This window comes from Sander lucioperca, chromosome 21 (genome assembly GCF_008315115.2).
Source record: "Sander lucioperca isolate FBNREF2018 chromosome 21, SLUC_FBN_1.2, whole genome shotgun sequence".
Lineage (NCBI taxonomy): Eukaryota > Metazoa > Chordata > Actinopteri > Perciformes > Percidae > Sander > Sander lucioperca.
In genome coordinates, this window is record NC_050193.1 from 9,870,962 (window position 1) to 9,888,819 (window position 17,858).

Sequence of the window (17,858 nt, forward strand, 5' to 3'; positions counted from 1 at the left end):
GGTGCTGAGATGATTTTTAGGGGTGCTTCAGCATGACAGAGTGCTGTCTGCTCTGAGCGCATTCACCATCACTCACTCTCTCTCACTAAGCACCGAGCTATTCCTTAAAGGAGCTTCCCCGGTCTTGTAACACAAGGAGAGCATGCCAGAGCTTCTTGTATTTGGTCCGAAAGTCCGAACCATCCACAAAATGCTTTCACACTATAAATGAACTGGACCATGGTTCAGTTTGGTCCGGACCAAGACCACCTCTTTTTATCGGACCGGGGGAGGTTTCACATCTGTAATTTTGGTTCGGATCAAACTAAAAAGTCCGAAAGTCCGGACCAAATAAGGTATGTGTGAAAACGCCCTTAAGTTGACCATGCTGAATCTGCCCTGTGGGCAGAGACTGAGAGGCGAGTCTACTGGTGAGAGGTGGAGCCAACACAAAACAAAGAACTCAAGTTAGATCAAGCACCAGAGGAGTCCTGTTCGTGTGTTAAAGAGCAACAGACGAGACGTAAGTACCTAACGGCAGTGCATTACATTACTCAGGGACTGTAAGATACAGTATATACACCTATTCTGCTATTTTGTATTCATAACCCAGTCATGTATATGCTATACAGTATCAATTCTATACCGTAGATAAATTTGAAATCTGCATATACTACCAGAGAGCACTTCTGCATGCTGAAGTGTAATTCTGCTACTTCTTAACCCGTAGTTTTTATTGTTATCCATAATGTCTTTAAAGTTTAACCCCTTTCTTTCCTTTTCCCTTTGAAAAAAAACTAAAAGGTTTTAGAGTGGTAAGAATGAGTGGATAGTAAAACGAAGATAATGTTTAATATGCTATTGCTTTCAGTTAAGCAAGGCATATTGGCTGCGATGAAATGATGACCTATCAACCCATCCAGTTAAAAGGGTGGGATTTCAACCAACATTGTCTGCTTTCAACAGTTGTTTTAAAGAGACTGAAACAGCACAAATCTGTTGTTTAAGTTGCCAGTTAAGCCATATATGCAGCTTGCCCAGACAGCCTATCATTGTGTGTTCCTACCTTTTACAGGGAAATTAAAAGCTGCTCTGCTCTTTACAACTTAGGGTCACACAAGTACAGAAGGCAAGAGAGGAAGAGCAGGTTTGTTGTGATATTGATTTAGAGAGATTAGGCACTGCTCTTAGTTTCCCAAATTAGCTGTTCTTATACAACTTAACAGCCATGTAGTATGTACACATGTAGCATGGAAGTTTTTATTGGAGGCATCAAAGAACAGCCCTCATTTGTAAACCACTTTTACAAAGTATAGGTTTACAGCAGCCAACAATAATATAAAATAGAAAAGAGGGCAGCTATAATATATCAATAAATTAGCTGTTATCAGTTTGCTATTGTAGATTGTGTTTGTGGATTCTCACCCATCTGCTCACAAGCTGAATCCCCAAACCGGCTGAAGTTTAAAAGTGAATATGATTTAAGATATGTATGCATTACTTACTGATTTACAGACAATATCATACACTGTAAATGCTAGGATAACATTGGATATTTTGGATAATGTACATTCCTCTGGATTTGTTTTCACATATTAACATTTAGAACAAGCTAAGGTTGCTGTAAATGTCATAGTTAAGTAAACAGCAGCCTGGTTTAGACTTTGGCACTTCCTTGTTGGTGCATAGGCTGGTCCCAGCCTCTTAGCACTTGATCCATCCAATGGTAGAGGACGACACCCTAAAGAATGAGATTTCCCGCTCTCCCTGTACTGTTCACTTGTTTAGGAGAGGGTGTCAGTTTACTTCAAGAGGAATTGAAACTATTTCCAACCAATTTATCGGTCCCTCCCCCGTTCTAAGATCAGTGCTCTGTGTGAAGACATGCATTACTTATGTGTGCATGTATATATCATTATGTGTATGTATTTTTTGATCAGGAACAGCCATTCTTTTAAGATGACTCTTCTCTAAAGCAGTGGTTCCCAACCTTTTTTCCTTGGCGCCCCCCCTACTTATGTCTAAGAAAAGCTGAGCCCCCCTCTCCGAAACCGAAGTTGAGGTAACTCTCTCTCTCTCGAGAGCCTTACTTTCTTTTTTGATACAGAGGAGTTATCAGCACTTTTACGTTTCTCCGCCATGTTTCATTCATAAAATAGTGATGCCGTGGCGGCAGGAAAAACGAGGATGATAGCAGCTAGCAGCTGACCTGATGACAGCAAGGGTCACAGGTTAAGAGGTCCCGGAGGTTTGGCCTACTAAGTAGCCTGCCTACAATTTTAAGCGAGAACAAAAATATATAGTTTTTATACAGACTTTTGTATACATTATATATTCTAGTGTATTATCATAATTTGTTTAAAATGTGCAAATATTTTTTTTTTTACCTCAACCTCAAACCAGATAAAGACTTGCGCACCCCCTCTGATCTTTGCCGCCCCCCTGAGGGGTCCCCGGACCCCAGGTTGGGAACCACTGCTCTAAAGTATTGATAAATATTCCTAACCTCACATAGGGATGTCCACGCCTCTGAGTGGATCCTCAGTCCAGAGTTTCTCCATCTCAATGATTAACTACCCCCATTAAACATTCCTGCACTGACCCCTTTGACCTCTTCTCCCCCAACATCTGCACCGAATACTACAGACTAACTGAAGTCCATCTGATACATCATCATTGTATTGATATGATATTACCTAAACCCTTGCCATTATCAGTTTCGTAACCCCTTCTTTTTCTTCAATTAAATGTAATTTGTAACTGTCTCAACAATTCCAAGTAATGGTTGATTAAAACATAATTATGTGTTTACCTTCCAGTTGCAGTTCTTGGTCATGGATGACTTTGTCCGTAACAAATTAACTGAATGGGGTCTCAGCAATCTCATTAAGAAATTTAAAGGTAAAGTACTACCACACTTCTTTAGGCATGGATAAAATACAATGTTACCAATACTGAAATGTCTAAGCATTTACTAATACAGACATAAAATAAATGTAACATTGTTCTGCTGTAGAAAGCTGATGTGTCCTTAACAGACATAGTTTTAAGAAAATGGGAGAGATCAGTTTTGACAAATCCAGGCAATTCTTGTTGCTGTTTAAAGAGTACAAAAGCATTAATGATAAAGACCTTGTAATTATTACACATTTGGAAAGGAAACATTAATTAAGAAGATAACTGCTGTTTTGTAGCAGCTTGTGCGTTATTGTAATGTTATTTATGATGAGGACCTCAGCTTAGATAGCACTGAAATCAAGACTAAAAAGTAAATTAATAAAATACAATCATTCAGCTTATACAACAAGGCCATTAACTCTGTGAGGCTTATATGCCCTCAAATAATTAACAATTGAACCCACACCTATTTCACTCCTTGAAAATGATGAAATACATGTCTGAAGCAATTTGATATCAATTAAAATTTTTTGCATGATGCCCGCTGTGTTCACCAAACGCAAAGTGAATTCTGAACTTGCGATACCCGCGCAAGTTCGACTGCAGGATCATTTATAGTTTATTTACATTACTCCCGCAAGATGCAGCAGAGATGCTGTATGAACCCAAAGTAAACAGATTTTGAAGTGATTTAATTGCAATAAATTAAACGGCTCAAAAGTGTGTCGATTCTTACGCAAAGACGTCTACAATAATTTGTTCCTCTATTTCAACAATCAACAGCTGATAGGCTTTTGTGACACAGCATTACGCAAATTTCTATTTGCATCTTGCCATTGACTTTGTTGGTAATCATGCTAAACAAAGTTTTGCTTCAGATGCGAACACACACGATTCAACTGAATATTTTTTAATTACAGATCAAGAAATTGACGAGGAAAGTTTTTACGATCTTGATGATAAAGAAATTGATAAACTCATCACAAAGGCGGGACCAAGGATAAAATTCAAGAGACAATTCACATTGTTTAAGGTAATGTTCTGCTCTGTGAAGACAATTTACACAGACACTGATTAGTTTTATAAATTTCACTTATGTAGATACATTTACAGTAGTATTTTTGATGGAGGATTGTTATATCTCATTGACAACACTATCATAACCTAGATTGTTTTAAAATGTCTTTAATATGGATTTTTTATTATAAGATTTGCAACTCTTTTGTCACTAGAAAGAAAAAAACACAACTTATCAGGAAACAGTTGATTCTTCTGCCCACGTAAGTTGAACACAATTTAATATTCATCATTTAACGGCCTAGATACATGGGACAGGGACGTGACACGTGGCGAGAGCGTTTTTTTTACCTGCTATACAGACTCCATCTTTGTTGCGCATGTCAGCTTTACTGTGTGCATATTGAGATTTGCCAAGTTTGTTTTGCAGGGTTTGGAAGCATAGGCTATATGAACTGGTACTGAATGAACTAACTTAATTGATAGACATTGATTTGATTGATTCATTTTAATGTGAAATGTAAAAATGTTGCCCCGCTGTGTCAGATTGCCTCTGGTACAATGAGGTAGGCCTAGTGTTTTTAATCATTGATTATAATGAAATACAGGGGGCACAGACAAAGCATGACATGTGCGCCAACACACCCTCATGCCTTAAAGCAACACTGAAATGGACAATTCCGCTTCCAACCTGTAGGGGGACCGAAGCAGGAAAAGTTACATAGTGTTAGCCTGGGTAAACCCTGACGAACTTCCGGCAAAATTGAGATTTGCTCTGCAAGTCAGTCTGGCGAAGAGCCCATTCAAGCCCATTTCCAATGTCCCCGAAATTGAGGCACCAATCACAACCGCTGAGGCGGGCTTTACACCAATCACAACCGTTGAGGCGGGCTTTACGTGACGACGATAGCTCAGCAATGGCGAGCAGTTTTTTGTTTACATTCAACATGACGGCTACCGAAGCGCAGCGTCACCCAGATCGTTGGTCTGATTGGTTGGACTATCCAATGCGCCCAGAGGCATTTGAGCGGCGTCCGTTGGTGACGCCCCTTTGGAAATGAACTGTCAATGAACCTTTCCCAGACCCACTCTCAGTTACAACTAAGAAGGGTCTGGTGTCAACCAGGCTAACATAGTGTTGCTTTAACAACAGAATACGTTGATTGCCAATGATTTACAAAACAAGATATATACTGTGTGTGTATATATATATATATATATATATATATATATATACACATACATACATACATACATACATACATACATACATACATATAAAGCATTTTATTTAATGCCGTCCACCACACCAACCTTCCTCCTTATTTTACAAATTGTCATCATGATGTTATTTTAGCATGCTTTTTATCCGTTTATGCAGATTTTGGCGCTCTTACACTTTGTCCTATTACTTCCTCATTTGCTCGCGTGATAATTACTATGTAGGGATGTCTCGATCCCATGGCCGTATCGGATCAGAGCCGATATTGGGATTTTTTAGCTGATCAGGGATCAGCATTTACCCCGATTACCTTACTCCGATCATTTACATCAGCTTGTAGTGATCGCTGCCTTTAATTACACATGCCCTGCGCCTCAGACGCACCGCCAGACTGCCTGGATGCCAGCTCTTTCAGACCAAGATGGCACTCAGCCACTCACCAGTGTCTGTCCAGAGAGTGTCTCGTAGCTTGCCAGCCTTTGGCAACAAGTAAAAAAGTCTGTCTTTCTAATCGTCTAGTTTTTTTACAGAAGTGGATAACTCCAATTCTCCAGCCTTATTCCTTGAAACCACACTTACAGGCTGTTATTTCCTAGAGACATAGGAGTTAAACACTAGAAGAATATCAAAGATTGACTATTAAGTGCAAGATGCATCACAAAGTTTGTTTTTGTTGTCCAGCGGGGAACTGTTTATGTTTTGGTTGTGGGTTAGCTGGGATCCTAAAGAGAACTGTTTTGTTGTCAAGAGAAAAAACTAATTTGCTGTTCTAAGTTAAATGTATTAAGCTTAAGACATTTTAGTTACTTTGTTTACTTTATTTTTGTAAACAAAAAACGGTATACAGTTCTATTATCTAAGCAAATGCAAGTATCGGATCGGGACTCGGTATCGGCAGATTTTCGATATTTTAAAAATCAGATCGGCCATCCCTAGCCAAAACTAAATATGGTTTACTACTACTTGCACAACCACATCTCTATTTTTACGCAGCTGGTCAATGTTTTTTCTCTACATGCGGCTATGTGACCCTACAACGGTTCAAAACTAAATACAACTTTTACATTTCACATTAAAATAAATCAATTAAATTAATGTGTATAAATTATCCTGTAGTTAAAAAGATCCAATTATTCATTTAGTATCAGTTTATATACCAAACGCTTCCAAAACCTGCATAACCACCTTGGAAAAACTCAATATGCACACCGTGAAGCTGCCATGCAACCACACGCTACAAAGACGGAGTCTGTGTAGCAGGTAAAACACTCTGACCCGCCTTTGTGATGTGACTGTGCCTCTTGTATTTCACCTGTAAAGAACTTACAATTACTATGGCTCTTACACTCAGATTATATATTTTTACTGACTGTTCAACATTTTCCATGGCCTTGCCCTTATTACTTAGTCATTATTACTTAGTGCTACCTTTTATCTGCAGTATCAACAGGAGCATGAAGAAGCTGTTTCTGCTCAGGTAAGGATCACATTGAATTTCCCAGGCATGTATTCAGTGAACGTGCCTCTATTCTCCATTGTCCTGAGACAAAGTCATCTTTGACTGAAGAATTGTCTCATTGGATCCGAGTGTTGTGGTCGGAGGGAAAAAAGATTCTGAATGGGATCACCTGTTGGCCCTTTTCTGGTCTCCACTACATCACAGATTGAAGGAGAACATAAATGCAAATTCAATGTTTGAATTGTAAAGATGTGTGTTCCAGCCTGTAGAACTCTGGTAGAGGACAACATTTGTGTAGATATAATTTATTAACTTTTATAGTCAAACATTCCTGCTCATCCACAGGTGTATCCGTCCACCAGTGACACCAGTAATAAAGGTGAGATATACAGTATCTTCATAGATTACAATAAGTGTTCATTGATGTTTTCAAGGCAATAATATCTTACTTTGACTAAGCAACTATATTGAGAATACTTTTGAATATTTTGAGAGGCACATGCAACAGACTTTTCTTTTTTTCATTTAAGAAAAGAGAAAGTTGGATCTTCAGGGCGAGTCCAGCAAATCTCAATCACCAGCTACTAAACGACACTGTGGCACTAAACCACGACCAGACTCAGGTATTTATAATACTTTCAAACAATGGCAACCTACTACAGGGTTAAACATTTTATGTAATGACATTTTTTACTTGTATAGCAAATGTCTGTTTCTACATTTTGGCCACATAAAATACTTGCTTATTTGATGTCTGTCAAAATCAGGACACCTCAAACAGTCAACAGCTTACATGTTACATGTGATGTAAATGTATGTAGTAATATGTATGCTTCTAAGTAAATGAAATTAACCTTGGCCTTTACCTTGATGATGTTTTCTTCTGTGCTAAGTTGCCATAGTATACGTGATTAAATACTCCAAAGCATCCTATATTCACTTGGTAGATTAAGTGCTTCATTATGCATTACTGCTTAGTGGATACACTGGTTCAAGGTTCCTGCTTAATAGTTCTTTTCTTGTATTCTGACTGAAGAAATACTGACTAAAGTGAAAAGCATCATGAGCTTTGTTAAGAAAAGACTACCGGCCCAAGAAAACAACCTCAACAGATTCTTGAAGTAAGTATTAAGTTAATTAAGTTTTCCAAATTCTTTGTTGTATAGGCCCAGATAAAACTATGTCTACGTCTGGTCTGAAGTTTGCGTGAGGTGCCCACATTCTCTTTTATAAATACGTTTACTGGAAAAGCTGTACACATCATTTTGTCTTTAAACATTGTTAATCAATCAATCAGACTTATAGCAGTTTTCATACATGTAAATGTAGCACAAAGTGCTTCATACAATACCCCCCCTCCCTCCACACACACACAATATCCATCACCCCCAGCCATTCACCCACCTACCCACCAACCCCTAAATCGACAAAAATTACTTCATTAAAAACAGCAAGTGAGAAAACAACAGAGGCATGTCACTTAAAACCAAAAGATACTTATATATATATATATAAATGAATAAAATAAATCTAAGCTCTAAAATGTTGCTTATAAGTACATAAACTGTAGATTGTTAAAAAAAATCCATAAAATACAAATACATAAATAAGTAGAATAAAACAATTAGAAATAACTAATAAAATAAATTATAAAACGAATTAAAACAAACATACATATAAATACATAGACCATAAGTAGATAGATAAAGAACATGAATAAATAAATTGTTTATTAAAAGTCCTGACTAAAAACGGTAGGTTTTAAGTTTGCCTTTAAAAATATCAACACTCTTGGGGCGACCTCAAGCTCACCCAGTAAGAGTGTGTGCCCCATGTAGCAGGGTTTGAATCCGACTACTAACTGCAGCAGCCCACTCCCACTTGACCAGAGAGGCCTGGCAGGGGTGTACTCCTTAATCATGTCTGTAATGTATTTTGGTGCCACTCCATGTATTGATTTAAAAATAAGTGGCATTGACTTCTATTCAGTTATGTGACAGGCCACAGCAGACTTTTTGAATGAATTTTGAAAAGCTTTTTGATGGGCTTTTTTTGGGAGCTTCTTGCTGTAGTCAACTCTGCTAGAAATAAAAGCGTGAATTTGTTTTTCCATATTGGCTTTTGATGCAAAGTCTCTGAGTTTGGCAATATGTGTGAGATGAGAAAAAGCTGATCTTGTCACTGCTACTATTTAAACTAAGATGAGAGTCAACTATAATACCAAGGGGGGCACCACAGGTCATACAGCAAATGCAGAGAAAACTGATTACAGACAGTATTGTGTTCAGGCTGTTGATTACAAAATGCAGGTGTACTGAAGTGAAAATGTATTACATTTTGTCAAGTTATTACATAATGCAGTGTTATTACATAAGGTGGTGTTTTAAAACCTTTCACAGTCATAGATAAAAATAGTAGAACTATTTTTAATATCAAAATATTGATTCTAGCCACTTGAAATTATGCTGAGTATGCTGTTCATAGATGGATGTCTTCCTTATTTTGTCAAAATCTTTTATTTTTTTTATATATTTTCCAAATTCACCCATATTTAAACTCTTTTTCAACAGGGTTAAAATTGATGATTTGGAGACAGACAAGAGGGAGTTGGTCGGTGTATTTGGTAGAACTGGGGCTGGAAAGAGCTCTTTGATAAATGCTGTCATTGGAGAGAAGAATCTCTTACCCACTGGAGATGTCAGTGCATGTACATCAGTCATGATCAAAGTTGAGGCTAACAAGCAGAACAAAACCTATCAGGCGGACATTGAGTTCATCCCAAATGAGGTAAAATGAACTGAGTATTTTTTGTTTGCTAGCACTAGAAGCTATTATGCAGCTGCAGAAATACATTTGCTGATTATTATTAAATTAAACTTAATTTAACTTAATTATTTTATTTCTTAGGAGTGGAAGGATGAGTTGTTTCAGTTTCTTGGGGATAAAGCAGATCAGGAAGATGACTATTATCCTGACTTTGTTGAAAAGCTGTCAGCGCTGTATGGAGAAGAAAAGGAAAACAAAACCTCTGAAATGCTCATGGAGAAAAAATATTTCAAAGAAATTCCGGAATTTCTCGAAAACAAGAAGAAGATTTTGACTTATGAATCAGTAAGTAACAAGCGTTATATGAAAAACAAAATAATAAATCATTACACCTATTATCTGCACTTTTTACCAGTTAGTCTGATAATTGATTTAATAAAATACCACAACTTACAGAGTTAGGACCTAATTCAGTTTCTTACATGCTTTATCCATGAACCCTAAAGAATGCTGAAAGTCTGCTGAATGTCAAGGGTGTTCTATTCTATAATAAACATACTGGTAATTACTTCCCATATTCCTGGGCACTGTCAAAATCTGATTATGTTTAAATCTAAATTTAAAACCTAATTGTTCGCTATTGCAGAAAGTTTTACTTTTGTCTCCACTTCTGGTTTTACTCTTTACTATTTTTAATATGATTTTAACCTGAAGCATGCTTTAATTGCTCTTTTTTTGTCTAATTCTGTTATTATTTTATGCAATTTTTAAAACATTTTTAGTGAGTGTGTGCATACAAATAAAATCACCTTGCCTTAATTTTATTTTTTTTAATATATGCAGGCTGAAAAGCTATCTGGAACACTTGTCAGATTCACAAGACGTGACTTAGAAGACAGAGAAAGTAAAGTAAAGAGGTGGTACTGGCCACTGGTGAAGTGTGTGACTGTGAGGGTGCCTAAAAATGATCTTCTCCAGCATGTCACACTTGTGGATCTTCCTGGAAATGGGGACCGTAACCAGAGCAGAGACAAGATGTGGAAACAGGTAATCTATTCACATACAATGCTGTTTGTAGTGTATGTGTTATCTGGAAGCTGTGACATTATGTTATTATGAAGCTCTGATAAGGAATTATTCATAATGAAATTTGCTATTATGTCAACAGTTAGTTGGAAGTTGTTCGACTGTGTGGATTGTGACTGACATTGAACGAGCAGCAGCAGAGACAGAAGCCTGGGAGATCCTGGAAAATGCCAGCAGCCTCATGGGAAATGGGGGCGAGTGTCAGCACATTCACTTTATCTGCGCCAGGTCTGATGTGAATCTTAAGTAAGTGATTTAAAAGTAGATAAATTAAACATAAAAAATGAGGCACTGATGTTTGGTGGCCAAGAGGAGTTTACACAAGCAAATGTACAGATAATATGTTCATGCAACAGGTAGCAAATGCTGTTAAAATGCTTTGTTGTTAGTTTAGGTGCAGAGGTGCAGCCTGACGCAGTGGACCCTTCTCAAACAAAATTGAGACAACTGCACTCCCAAAACACCCCTGTATAGGGCTGGGCACCGAACGTTGATACTTTTATGGCACAGAAAAAAATCCTATGAGTATCGAAAAATTATTTATCTTTCAGTGCCAAATTTCGGTTCCAAAAGCGTATGAGCGCGTAAGCGCAAGCTTATCTGTCCTCTCTGCATATTGACAGAGAGCGGAGCTCCGACCGACACACACACGTGCGCGTTGCAGACGGAGTAAACTACGTCGGCTCTGCAGTTTTGTTGAAGTCACAGTGAGTCACAGCAATGCTGATAACGTGGTTTCAAGTGTGGTTACAGTTTTTCAAAAAAAGACAGCGTTTGCGGCGATATGATATAAATGGCGAGCCGAAAGCGGTGCTGCTGTTTTACACTTCCTCTGAGACAAGCAGGCACAACAGTGGTTTCAATGCCCTGGTGACTGACTGTGGGCTGAGGTTGTAAGGCAAGGGTCATTACCATGTTGTTTTCCATCACGCAATTAATAGTCCCAGTTTGCGAACTGATCGCTTTCTCAACAGCTTCAGTCAGGCCAGGCAGCTTCCTTGGGCTTTGGACAGCTACCAAAGTCTTTTTCAATTTTACGATAAACCAGAGCGAAGCATCCTCCAATCAGCAGCAGTCCAGTTATCACGGTTCCAAATAGGTGGATATCCTCAACGTCCTCCACGGAAAGAGCAGAGAGACACACGACATGCCATTTCTCCCAGCCATCCATCGTGTATCCCGCAGCAAACATCCCGTCAGGACATGCTGGCTCACCCGAACCAGTGCTCCTCCTCGAGAATACGGTGTCAATTGCGCTGAGAGACCAGTTAATCAATTCCATGATTTTGGGTATTTGTGGAGCCTTGCAGGGAGAGTCTCTAAAAAGTTAACAACAGACAACACGAGACAAGATAGCAAGCAGGGTAGGCCTGGGAGGGAGTTGGAGTGGGATGTTGACCACAGGGCAGTCACCAAGTTTATTGTTAAAGGTTTGTGTCATTATGCAGTTTGCACTAAAAAGTCTTTGTTGTTTACATTCCTTTGCATTTTAGTTAGTTCAGTATTAGCCTGTACACAATATAATTTGTTTATTTATTTATTATTTATAATATGTTCATGTTGTGGCAAAAAGGTTTCTCTTTTTTTGTTAATTTCTAAAGTTCGGATTGATACCAATCCTGAGTATCTGACTGGTGCGCCCCTATCCAAAAGCACAACCAGTTTTATTAATGTTACTCTGAGTGAGCAATGTTACCAGAATTTTTTAATTTTGATAACTGTTTTGATTCACAATTAAGGTGGAAAATAAAAGTTTTGCGTTTAATGTATTTTTGTTGATGTTGAAATGGATTTAAAAAAAAATAGTATCAAAAAAAGTATCGTTAAAGGAATCAGGATCGAAACTGAGGTATTGAAATTGGCACCGGATTGAAAGATTTTGAACGATGCACAGCCCTACCTCTGTATTTGTTTACCTTTTGGCAAATTGGCGCCATCAAAGTATGTCAAATAAGTTAGCAATTCATGTTAGAAATGTAGCCATGGATGTACAGACAACTATTACTGGACTTAAAGTTCGCAATAATTGATAAATAAATATTATAATGAATAGTCATTTGGCTTTAAATGGAGGAATTATTTCAAGGAAATTCCATTAGAAATCAACAAATGCTTATAAACTCAAAATGACTAAATAAACTAAAATAGCAGTCTTTAACAGTGTCTCTATTTTTACAGTGTTCTCCAAAGACTGTATAAAATGCCACTTGATGTAACTCTTCTCTTATAGTGACCGTGAAGCTATACTTAAAAGAAACACGAAAGCAAAGAAAGTAGTGAGCGAACAATTCAGCCAACAAGAGACGATCAAGGTGAGTTTCATTGACTGAAAGATTAACATTGTCTACAACTGCAAGTCTGCCTTAAAATCAACACCTTTTTTTCAGAAACAATTCAGTGATGAATATTTGAAAGTTTTCACAGTGACCTCCAACGAGTTTCTAGAGAAAAAACTTCTAAACCCAGATGAAACTGGTAGGTGTCTAGTAGATACATACACACACTGGTAGATATATAAACACTATGTGGGTGGAAGAAAATGAATAGCTCCAATACATATTTAGTTTTACTTTACTTTTAAACAAGAACTGGATTATGACATTTAAATGTAAGAATGTATTATATATGTGTAATTGCAGAAATACCCAAACTTAAGGAATTTCTGCAAAAACTCAATGACTGTCACTCAGAGACAGTAAACTATGTGTCTGGAGCTCATGGGATTCTCTCTCTGATTCAAGGGGCCAGCCGTAGAAAAGGGGTAAGATCAAATAATACAACTTCTTTCATTGTCATTATTATTGACCGAAAATAATATTCACGGCAAGTAAGCTGAAGTAAAGTATGCTCAAATTCAGTCTAAAGATGAATGACAAGAAGTGACAGACTTCTCAAATCTTTGTGGAGTAACTACGTATGTTTTAATGCCACTGAAAGATTGAAAGGGTAATCTCACCCATAGAGAATATTTAGCCATCAAGGTAGTTGTTTTTCAGTTGCTTCAGAGAGGCTGGACACAGAAAGAGTGATCATAATCAAGACTAACAGAATTTCATTAAGAAAGAAAGAAAGAAAGAAAGAATCAGTACTGTCATGAAAGAAAATCTACTCGGGTTGAAATATAGTTTTTAAATACTGAATGTGTCGTGTTTGATTTCAGGCTGGCAAAAACACAGATGTGTGCACAGACCTTGACAAAAAGATGAAGGATGAACTTGATAAAGTCAGAAAACCCATGGAAGAGGCCTACGTGGCTTTTGAAAAATGCCTCAGTGAGGGGGTTGAAAGATCAAAACGTTCATGTGAAAGTGTCTTGAAGTCGTTCTTACATCCTGTAAGTATTTAGTTATAATTACATCACAACAGCTAATTTTGGACTTAATATGAATATGTCTTTGAAATGTTTCTTTTTTGTTTCAGAGAAATATGAAAGGTGGAGCTTTTCACAAGCCATTGAAGTGTGTAGTTGAGAACGGTGGCACCCACAAACCAAAAAAAGGGAAAGAAATGAATCTCAATGGAAAGTTAGCTTCATGCCTGACTGACAGCATTGACGAGGAATTCAAGAAGACCTTCCCGTAAGAAATGACCTAATAAGACATAAAACCTTGTGTTGGTCTGTTTTACAAACAATGTAGAATTAGCCCATTCTAAATGATATGGTTATATAAATTATGATATATAATACATGTATACAAATTACATTATCAAACTTGTCAATGCCACCTTTATGAGTCATTTCAACTTGTTAACATGTTTCAGAAATGAAAGAAAGTGTGGACCATTTAACAATGTCATCAATACGTTTTCACTTGACACAAAGAGTCTGATTGAAAAGTACAAAGATGTCGAACTGCAGCTGATATTTCTCAAGACAGAGGTAAGAGATGAGAATAACACCATCTTATCCATTAGTCCATTATTAAGCTGATTGTCCAGGTTAGTCAGGTTTTTGACTGTGAACATATACACTGTAAATGGAGAATTCCATTTAAAAAAAAAAGTGTGTGTGTGTGTGTGTATATATATATATATATATATATATATATATAAATAATATTCTATGTTCTGTTTTTAAGGAAGACAAAATTAAGACAGAACTCAACAAAATGATCCGGGAGCGTAAGAAAACGATCTACAAGAGTTTCACCGAGACAATTGGGGAAAACATGCAAGAAGGCTATAGCCGTAAGATAGAAGAACATGACATAAGCAACTTGACACTGTAATAATACACATTTACACTCATTATGATTTGAAATGAAAATATGACAATTACAACAATTTTCTGTTTTATTGTAGAAGCAGCAGGGTTTTGTGGTGAGGGCTCGCTGAAAAACATGAGGGACACGATTGAGAAGCACGTACGTGCTGCAAAGAACATCATGTTTGAGAAGGCTAAAGAAAAAATGTTGAACCAGCTGAGAGACTTGAGGGTTTGTGACATTTTATAATATATCATACGATGATGATAAAGTAAAACATGTGCTGCACATCTTTATTTTTATCCATGATTCTCATCATTAAGATGAAGGATTTTTCTAAATCCAAGCAGGATATATGCATCATTCTGAAAGCTGCTTTTGCTACTGAAAGCACTGCACAGACTTTCACAAACATCCAACTATTGTTATTAATTTAAAACAGAAACATACAAAATAGCTATTAACAGTTATACCCTGTTTGAGGAGCGCTCTGAACACACATCTCAAGAGTTAATTAATGTAGGATTCAGTTAAGTAATCTTGAATGCAATATTTGATGCTAATTTAGGAAGAGATCCTGGAGAAGCTGGAGAAAACAATGCAGGAATCAATCGAGCTGTCACTCAAGACAGATGGTGACTCAATCCCAGGTAAAGGGAACGTAACAAAATAAAAAATGATTATCACTTAAAATACAGTACAAATTTCCAATAGTGTAATTAATAATGCACTTGTTTTAAACAATGCTTTTCTTTTAGATGTTACATGGCAGCTTAAGGAGGTGAAGGACTACTACAATGAACTGTAGGCCCAGCAGCAGAGTCCATGACGTGCACAGGTACGTTGTAGTGAAACTGATGATTCAAACGGATAATATGTTAGATGATATGACAGCTTTACTGTTTGTCATTACTGTTCAATGTCACAACCTCTCTGTTTATCTCTCTGGTGGACATTTCAGGTTTGCTCTGTGGAGAGAAACAGCAGAGGCCAGATTACCCACTGAAGGTCCTGCAGACACACTGATTACTGACATCAGGCCTCTGGATTTGGTCTCAACCATGTATCGTCAAGTTGCTATCCCTGTCGTCTTTGAGAGAGAGAGAGAGAGAGAGAGAGAGAGAGAGAGAGAGATCCCAGTATGATTTACACCATGGACATTGTGGTTTTAATGGTACACATCTTAGCCACTAAGGCACCTTTTGTTTTTAATGATTTAACATTATTTGATTTTTTGTTCTCTTTGAATATATTTTCATGTTTTTTCCATAATTTTATTTCATTAGTATTGGTCAATTGGGATGAGAGTGGTGAAATTTTAATGATTTTATGGGTGGGGATTTCGGTACATACTGTAGGTTGGATTTGACATAGGCTACTCAAAGAATGATGATGATCTTTTTTCCTTAAAGGTCCCATGGCATGAAAAATTCACTTTATGAGGTTTTTTAACATTAATATGCGTTCCCCCAGCCTGCCTATGGTCCCCCAGTGGCTAGAAATGGCGATAGGTGTAACCCGAGCCCTGGGTATCCTGCTCTGCCTTTGAGAAAATGAAAGCTCAGATGGGCCGATCTGGAATCTCCTCCTTATGAGGTCATAAGGAGCAAGGTTACCTCCCCCTTTCTCTGCTTTGCCCGCCCAGAGAATTTGGCCCACCCATGAGAGAGAGACATCATGGCTTTCAAATGAGCAAAGTAACAGTTGGTCAAGGCCACACCCCCACCCTCCACCTTGCCCCCCCTCTCTCCTCCTCAATAGCTACAGACACAGAAGTGGCACATACTAAGGAAAGCTCATTGTGGGACTGGCTCTAGTGGCTGTAATTCTGCACCAAGGCTGAATTTCGGGAAAGAGACTTCAGATACAGTATTAGGGGACCACTAAGGTCTATATAAAAGCATCCAAAGAGCACCATGTCATGGGACCTTTAATGTTCAAAGACTATAGTATTACTTACTGCAAAATAATGTTTTTTATGTCTTTATGTCTTCATATATGAGAAATAGAGAGAACTAGATGATAGCAATAAACCTGCTGGCTTCTCACGATTCACTGTCCTTTTTTTTTTTTAATCTACACTATTTCTAAATGCTTAAATAATTGTATATCATCATCATCATCATCATAGCTTTATTTGTATAGCGCCTTTCATACACAGAGTGCAGCTCAAAGCGCTTTACATCCAAAACATTCAACACAACTCTCGCAGGAGCACATTTAAAGCACGCAAACAGTATATTTGCACTGTTGCACTGGTATTTTGCTTATTAGTTGACTGAATAATAATAATAATCACATACATAACATAACATAGCAGGGACAGATACAGCATGACATGAAGGAGAGGAGAGGGAAAAAAAAGCAACTCTCAGACTATCCTCATAAAGATAAGAACAGTGTGGGAACAGGAAAAAACACCTCAGCACATAGCACACAAGCAGTACATTTGCACTGCTGAACATAACATAACATAAATGTACAGTTGCACATTTAGCGGCGAAGGCGTGGGACTGGGGAGGGGGTAGGTTGGGGGAGTTTGGCCTGCTGAGAAACGCACAGCCCGGCAGTCCCACTAGTGTCCCAGTCCGCAGAATGTTATAGCGATAACACAGCACGTTGCCGTGGTGACACCCTTGAACAGTCCAGAACCGATACGACAATCAGCAGGCAGTGGGGAAGACGGGGGAGGAACCAAGAGAGTCTCGCTTGCAGAGCCCCAACAGGGTGACTGTTTGTTCCAAGAAACGGCCTTAGCAAGGCCGTTCAGGATAAGGGAGCCGAAAGATTAAATTTGTTTTGTCTACACGAATGGCTGCTCTAATTTAGACATACATTCTATTGTTCAACTGTTCAACTGTTCAACTGGTCAATTTTTCTTTCCAAATCCATGACCTTCCTCATGATGGTATCCAAGCCGCGGGTCATTACCATGTTGTTTTCCATCACGCGATTAATAGTTCCAGTTTGCGAACTGATCGCTTTTTCGACAGCTTCAGTCAGGCCAGGCAGCTTCCTTGGGCTTTGGACAGCTACCAAAGTCTTTCCAGTTTTTCGATAAACCAGAGCGAAGCATCCTCCAATCAGCAACATTCCAGTTATCAGGGTTCCAAATAGGTAGATATCCTCAACATCCTCCACGGAAAGAGCAGAGAGACACACGACACGCCATTTCTCCCAGCCGTCCATCGTATACCCCTCAGCAAACGTCCCGTCAGGACATGCT

The 17,858-nt window shown here is 38.1% G+C and overlaps 1 protein-coding gene across 1 annotated transcript in view; it reads left to right on the forward strand.

Annotated features, from left to right (window-relative positions):
- Positions 1-403: 403 nt before the first annotated feature.
- The window catches only part of LOC116059289 (nuclear GTPase SLIP-GC-like), a 36,603-nt gene continuing 19,148 nt past the window's right edge, over positions 404-17,858 (forward strand). The window contains exons 1-22 of the mRNA XM_031312265.2: positions 404-502; positions 2,799-2,880; positions 3,798-3,910; positions 4,110-4,157; positions 6,567-6,593; positions 6,921-6,954; positions 7,612-7,696; positions 9,146-9,362; positions 9,483-9,686; positions 10,185-10,388; positions 10,510-10,673; positions 12,658-12,739; positions 12,815-12,902; positions 13,067-13,188; positions 13,588-13,761; positions 13,848-14,005; positions 14,190-14,307; positions 14,507-14,615; positions 14,730-14,863; positions 15,201-15,282; positions 15,391-15,470; positions 15,594-15,695. Coding sequence (XP_031168125.1) covers positions 2,814-2,880; positions 3,798-3,910; positions 4,110-4,157; positions 6,567-6,593; positions 6,921-6,954; positions 7,612-7,696; positions 9,146-9,362; positions 9,483-9,686; positions 10,185-10,388; positions 10,510-10,673; positions 12,658-12,739; positions 12,815-12,902; positions 13,067-13,188; positions 13,588-13,761; positions 13,848-14,005; positions 14,190-14,307; positions 14,507-14,615; positions 14,730-14,863; positions 15,201-15,282; positions 15,391-15,440 — 2,280 coding nt within the window. The 5' untranslated portion in view covers positions 404-502; positions 2,799-2,813 and the 3' untranslated portion in view covers positions 15,441-15,470; positions 15,594-15,695. The remainder of the gene's footprint in view (positions 503-2,798; positions 2,881-3,797; positions 3,911-4,109; positions 4,158-6,566; positions 6,594-6,920; positions 6,955-7,611; positions 7,697-9,145; positions 9,363-9,482; positions 9,687-10,184; positions 10,389-10,509; positions 10,674-12,657; positions 12,740-12,814; positions 12,903-13,066; positions 13,189-13,587; positions 13,762-13,847; positions 14,006-14,189; positions 14,308-14,506; positions 14,616-14,729; positions 14,864-15,200; positions 15,283-15,390; positions 15,471-15,593; positions 15,696-17,858) is intronic.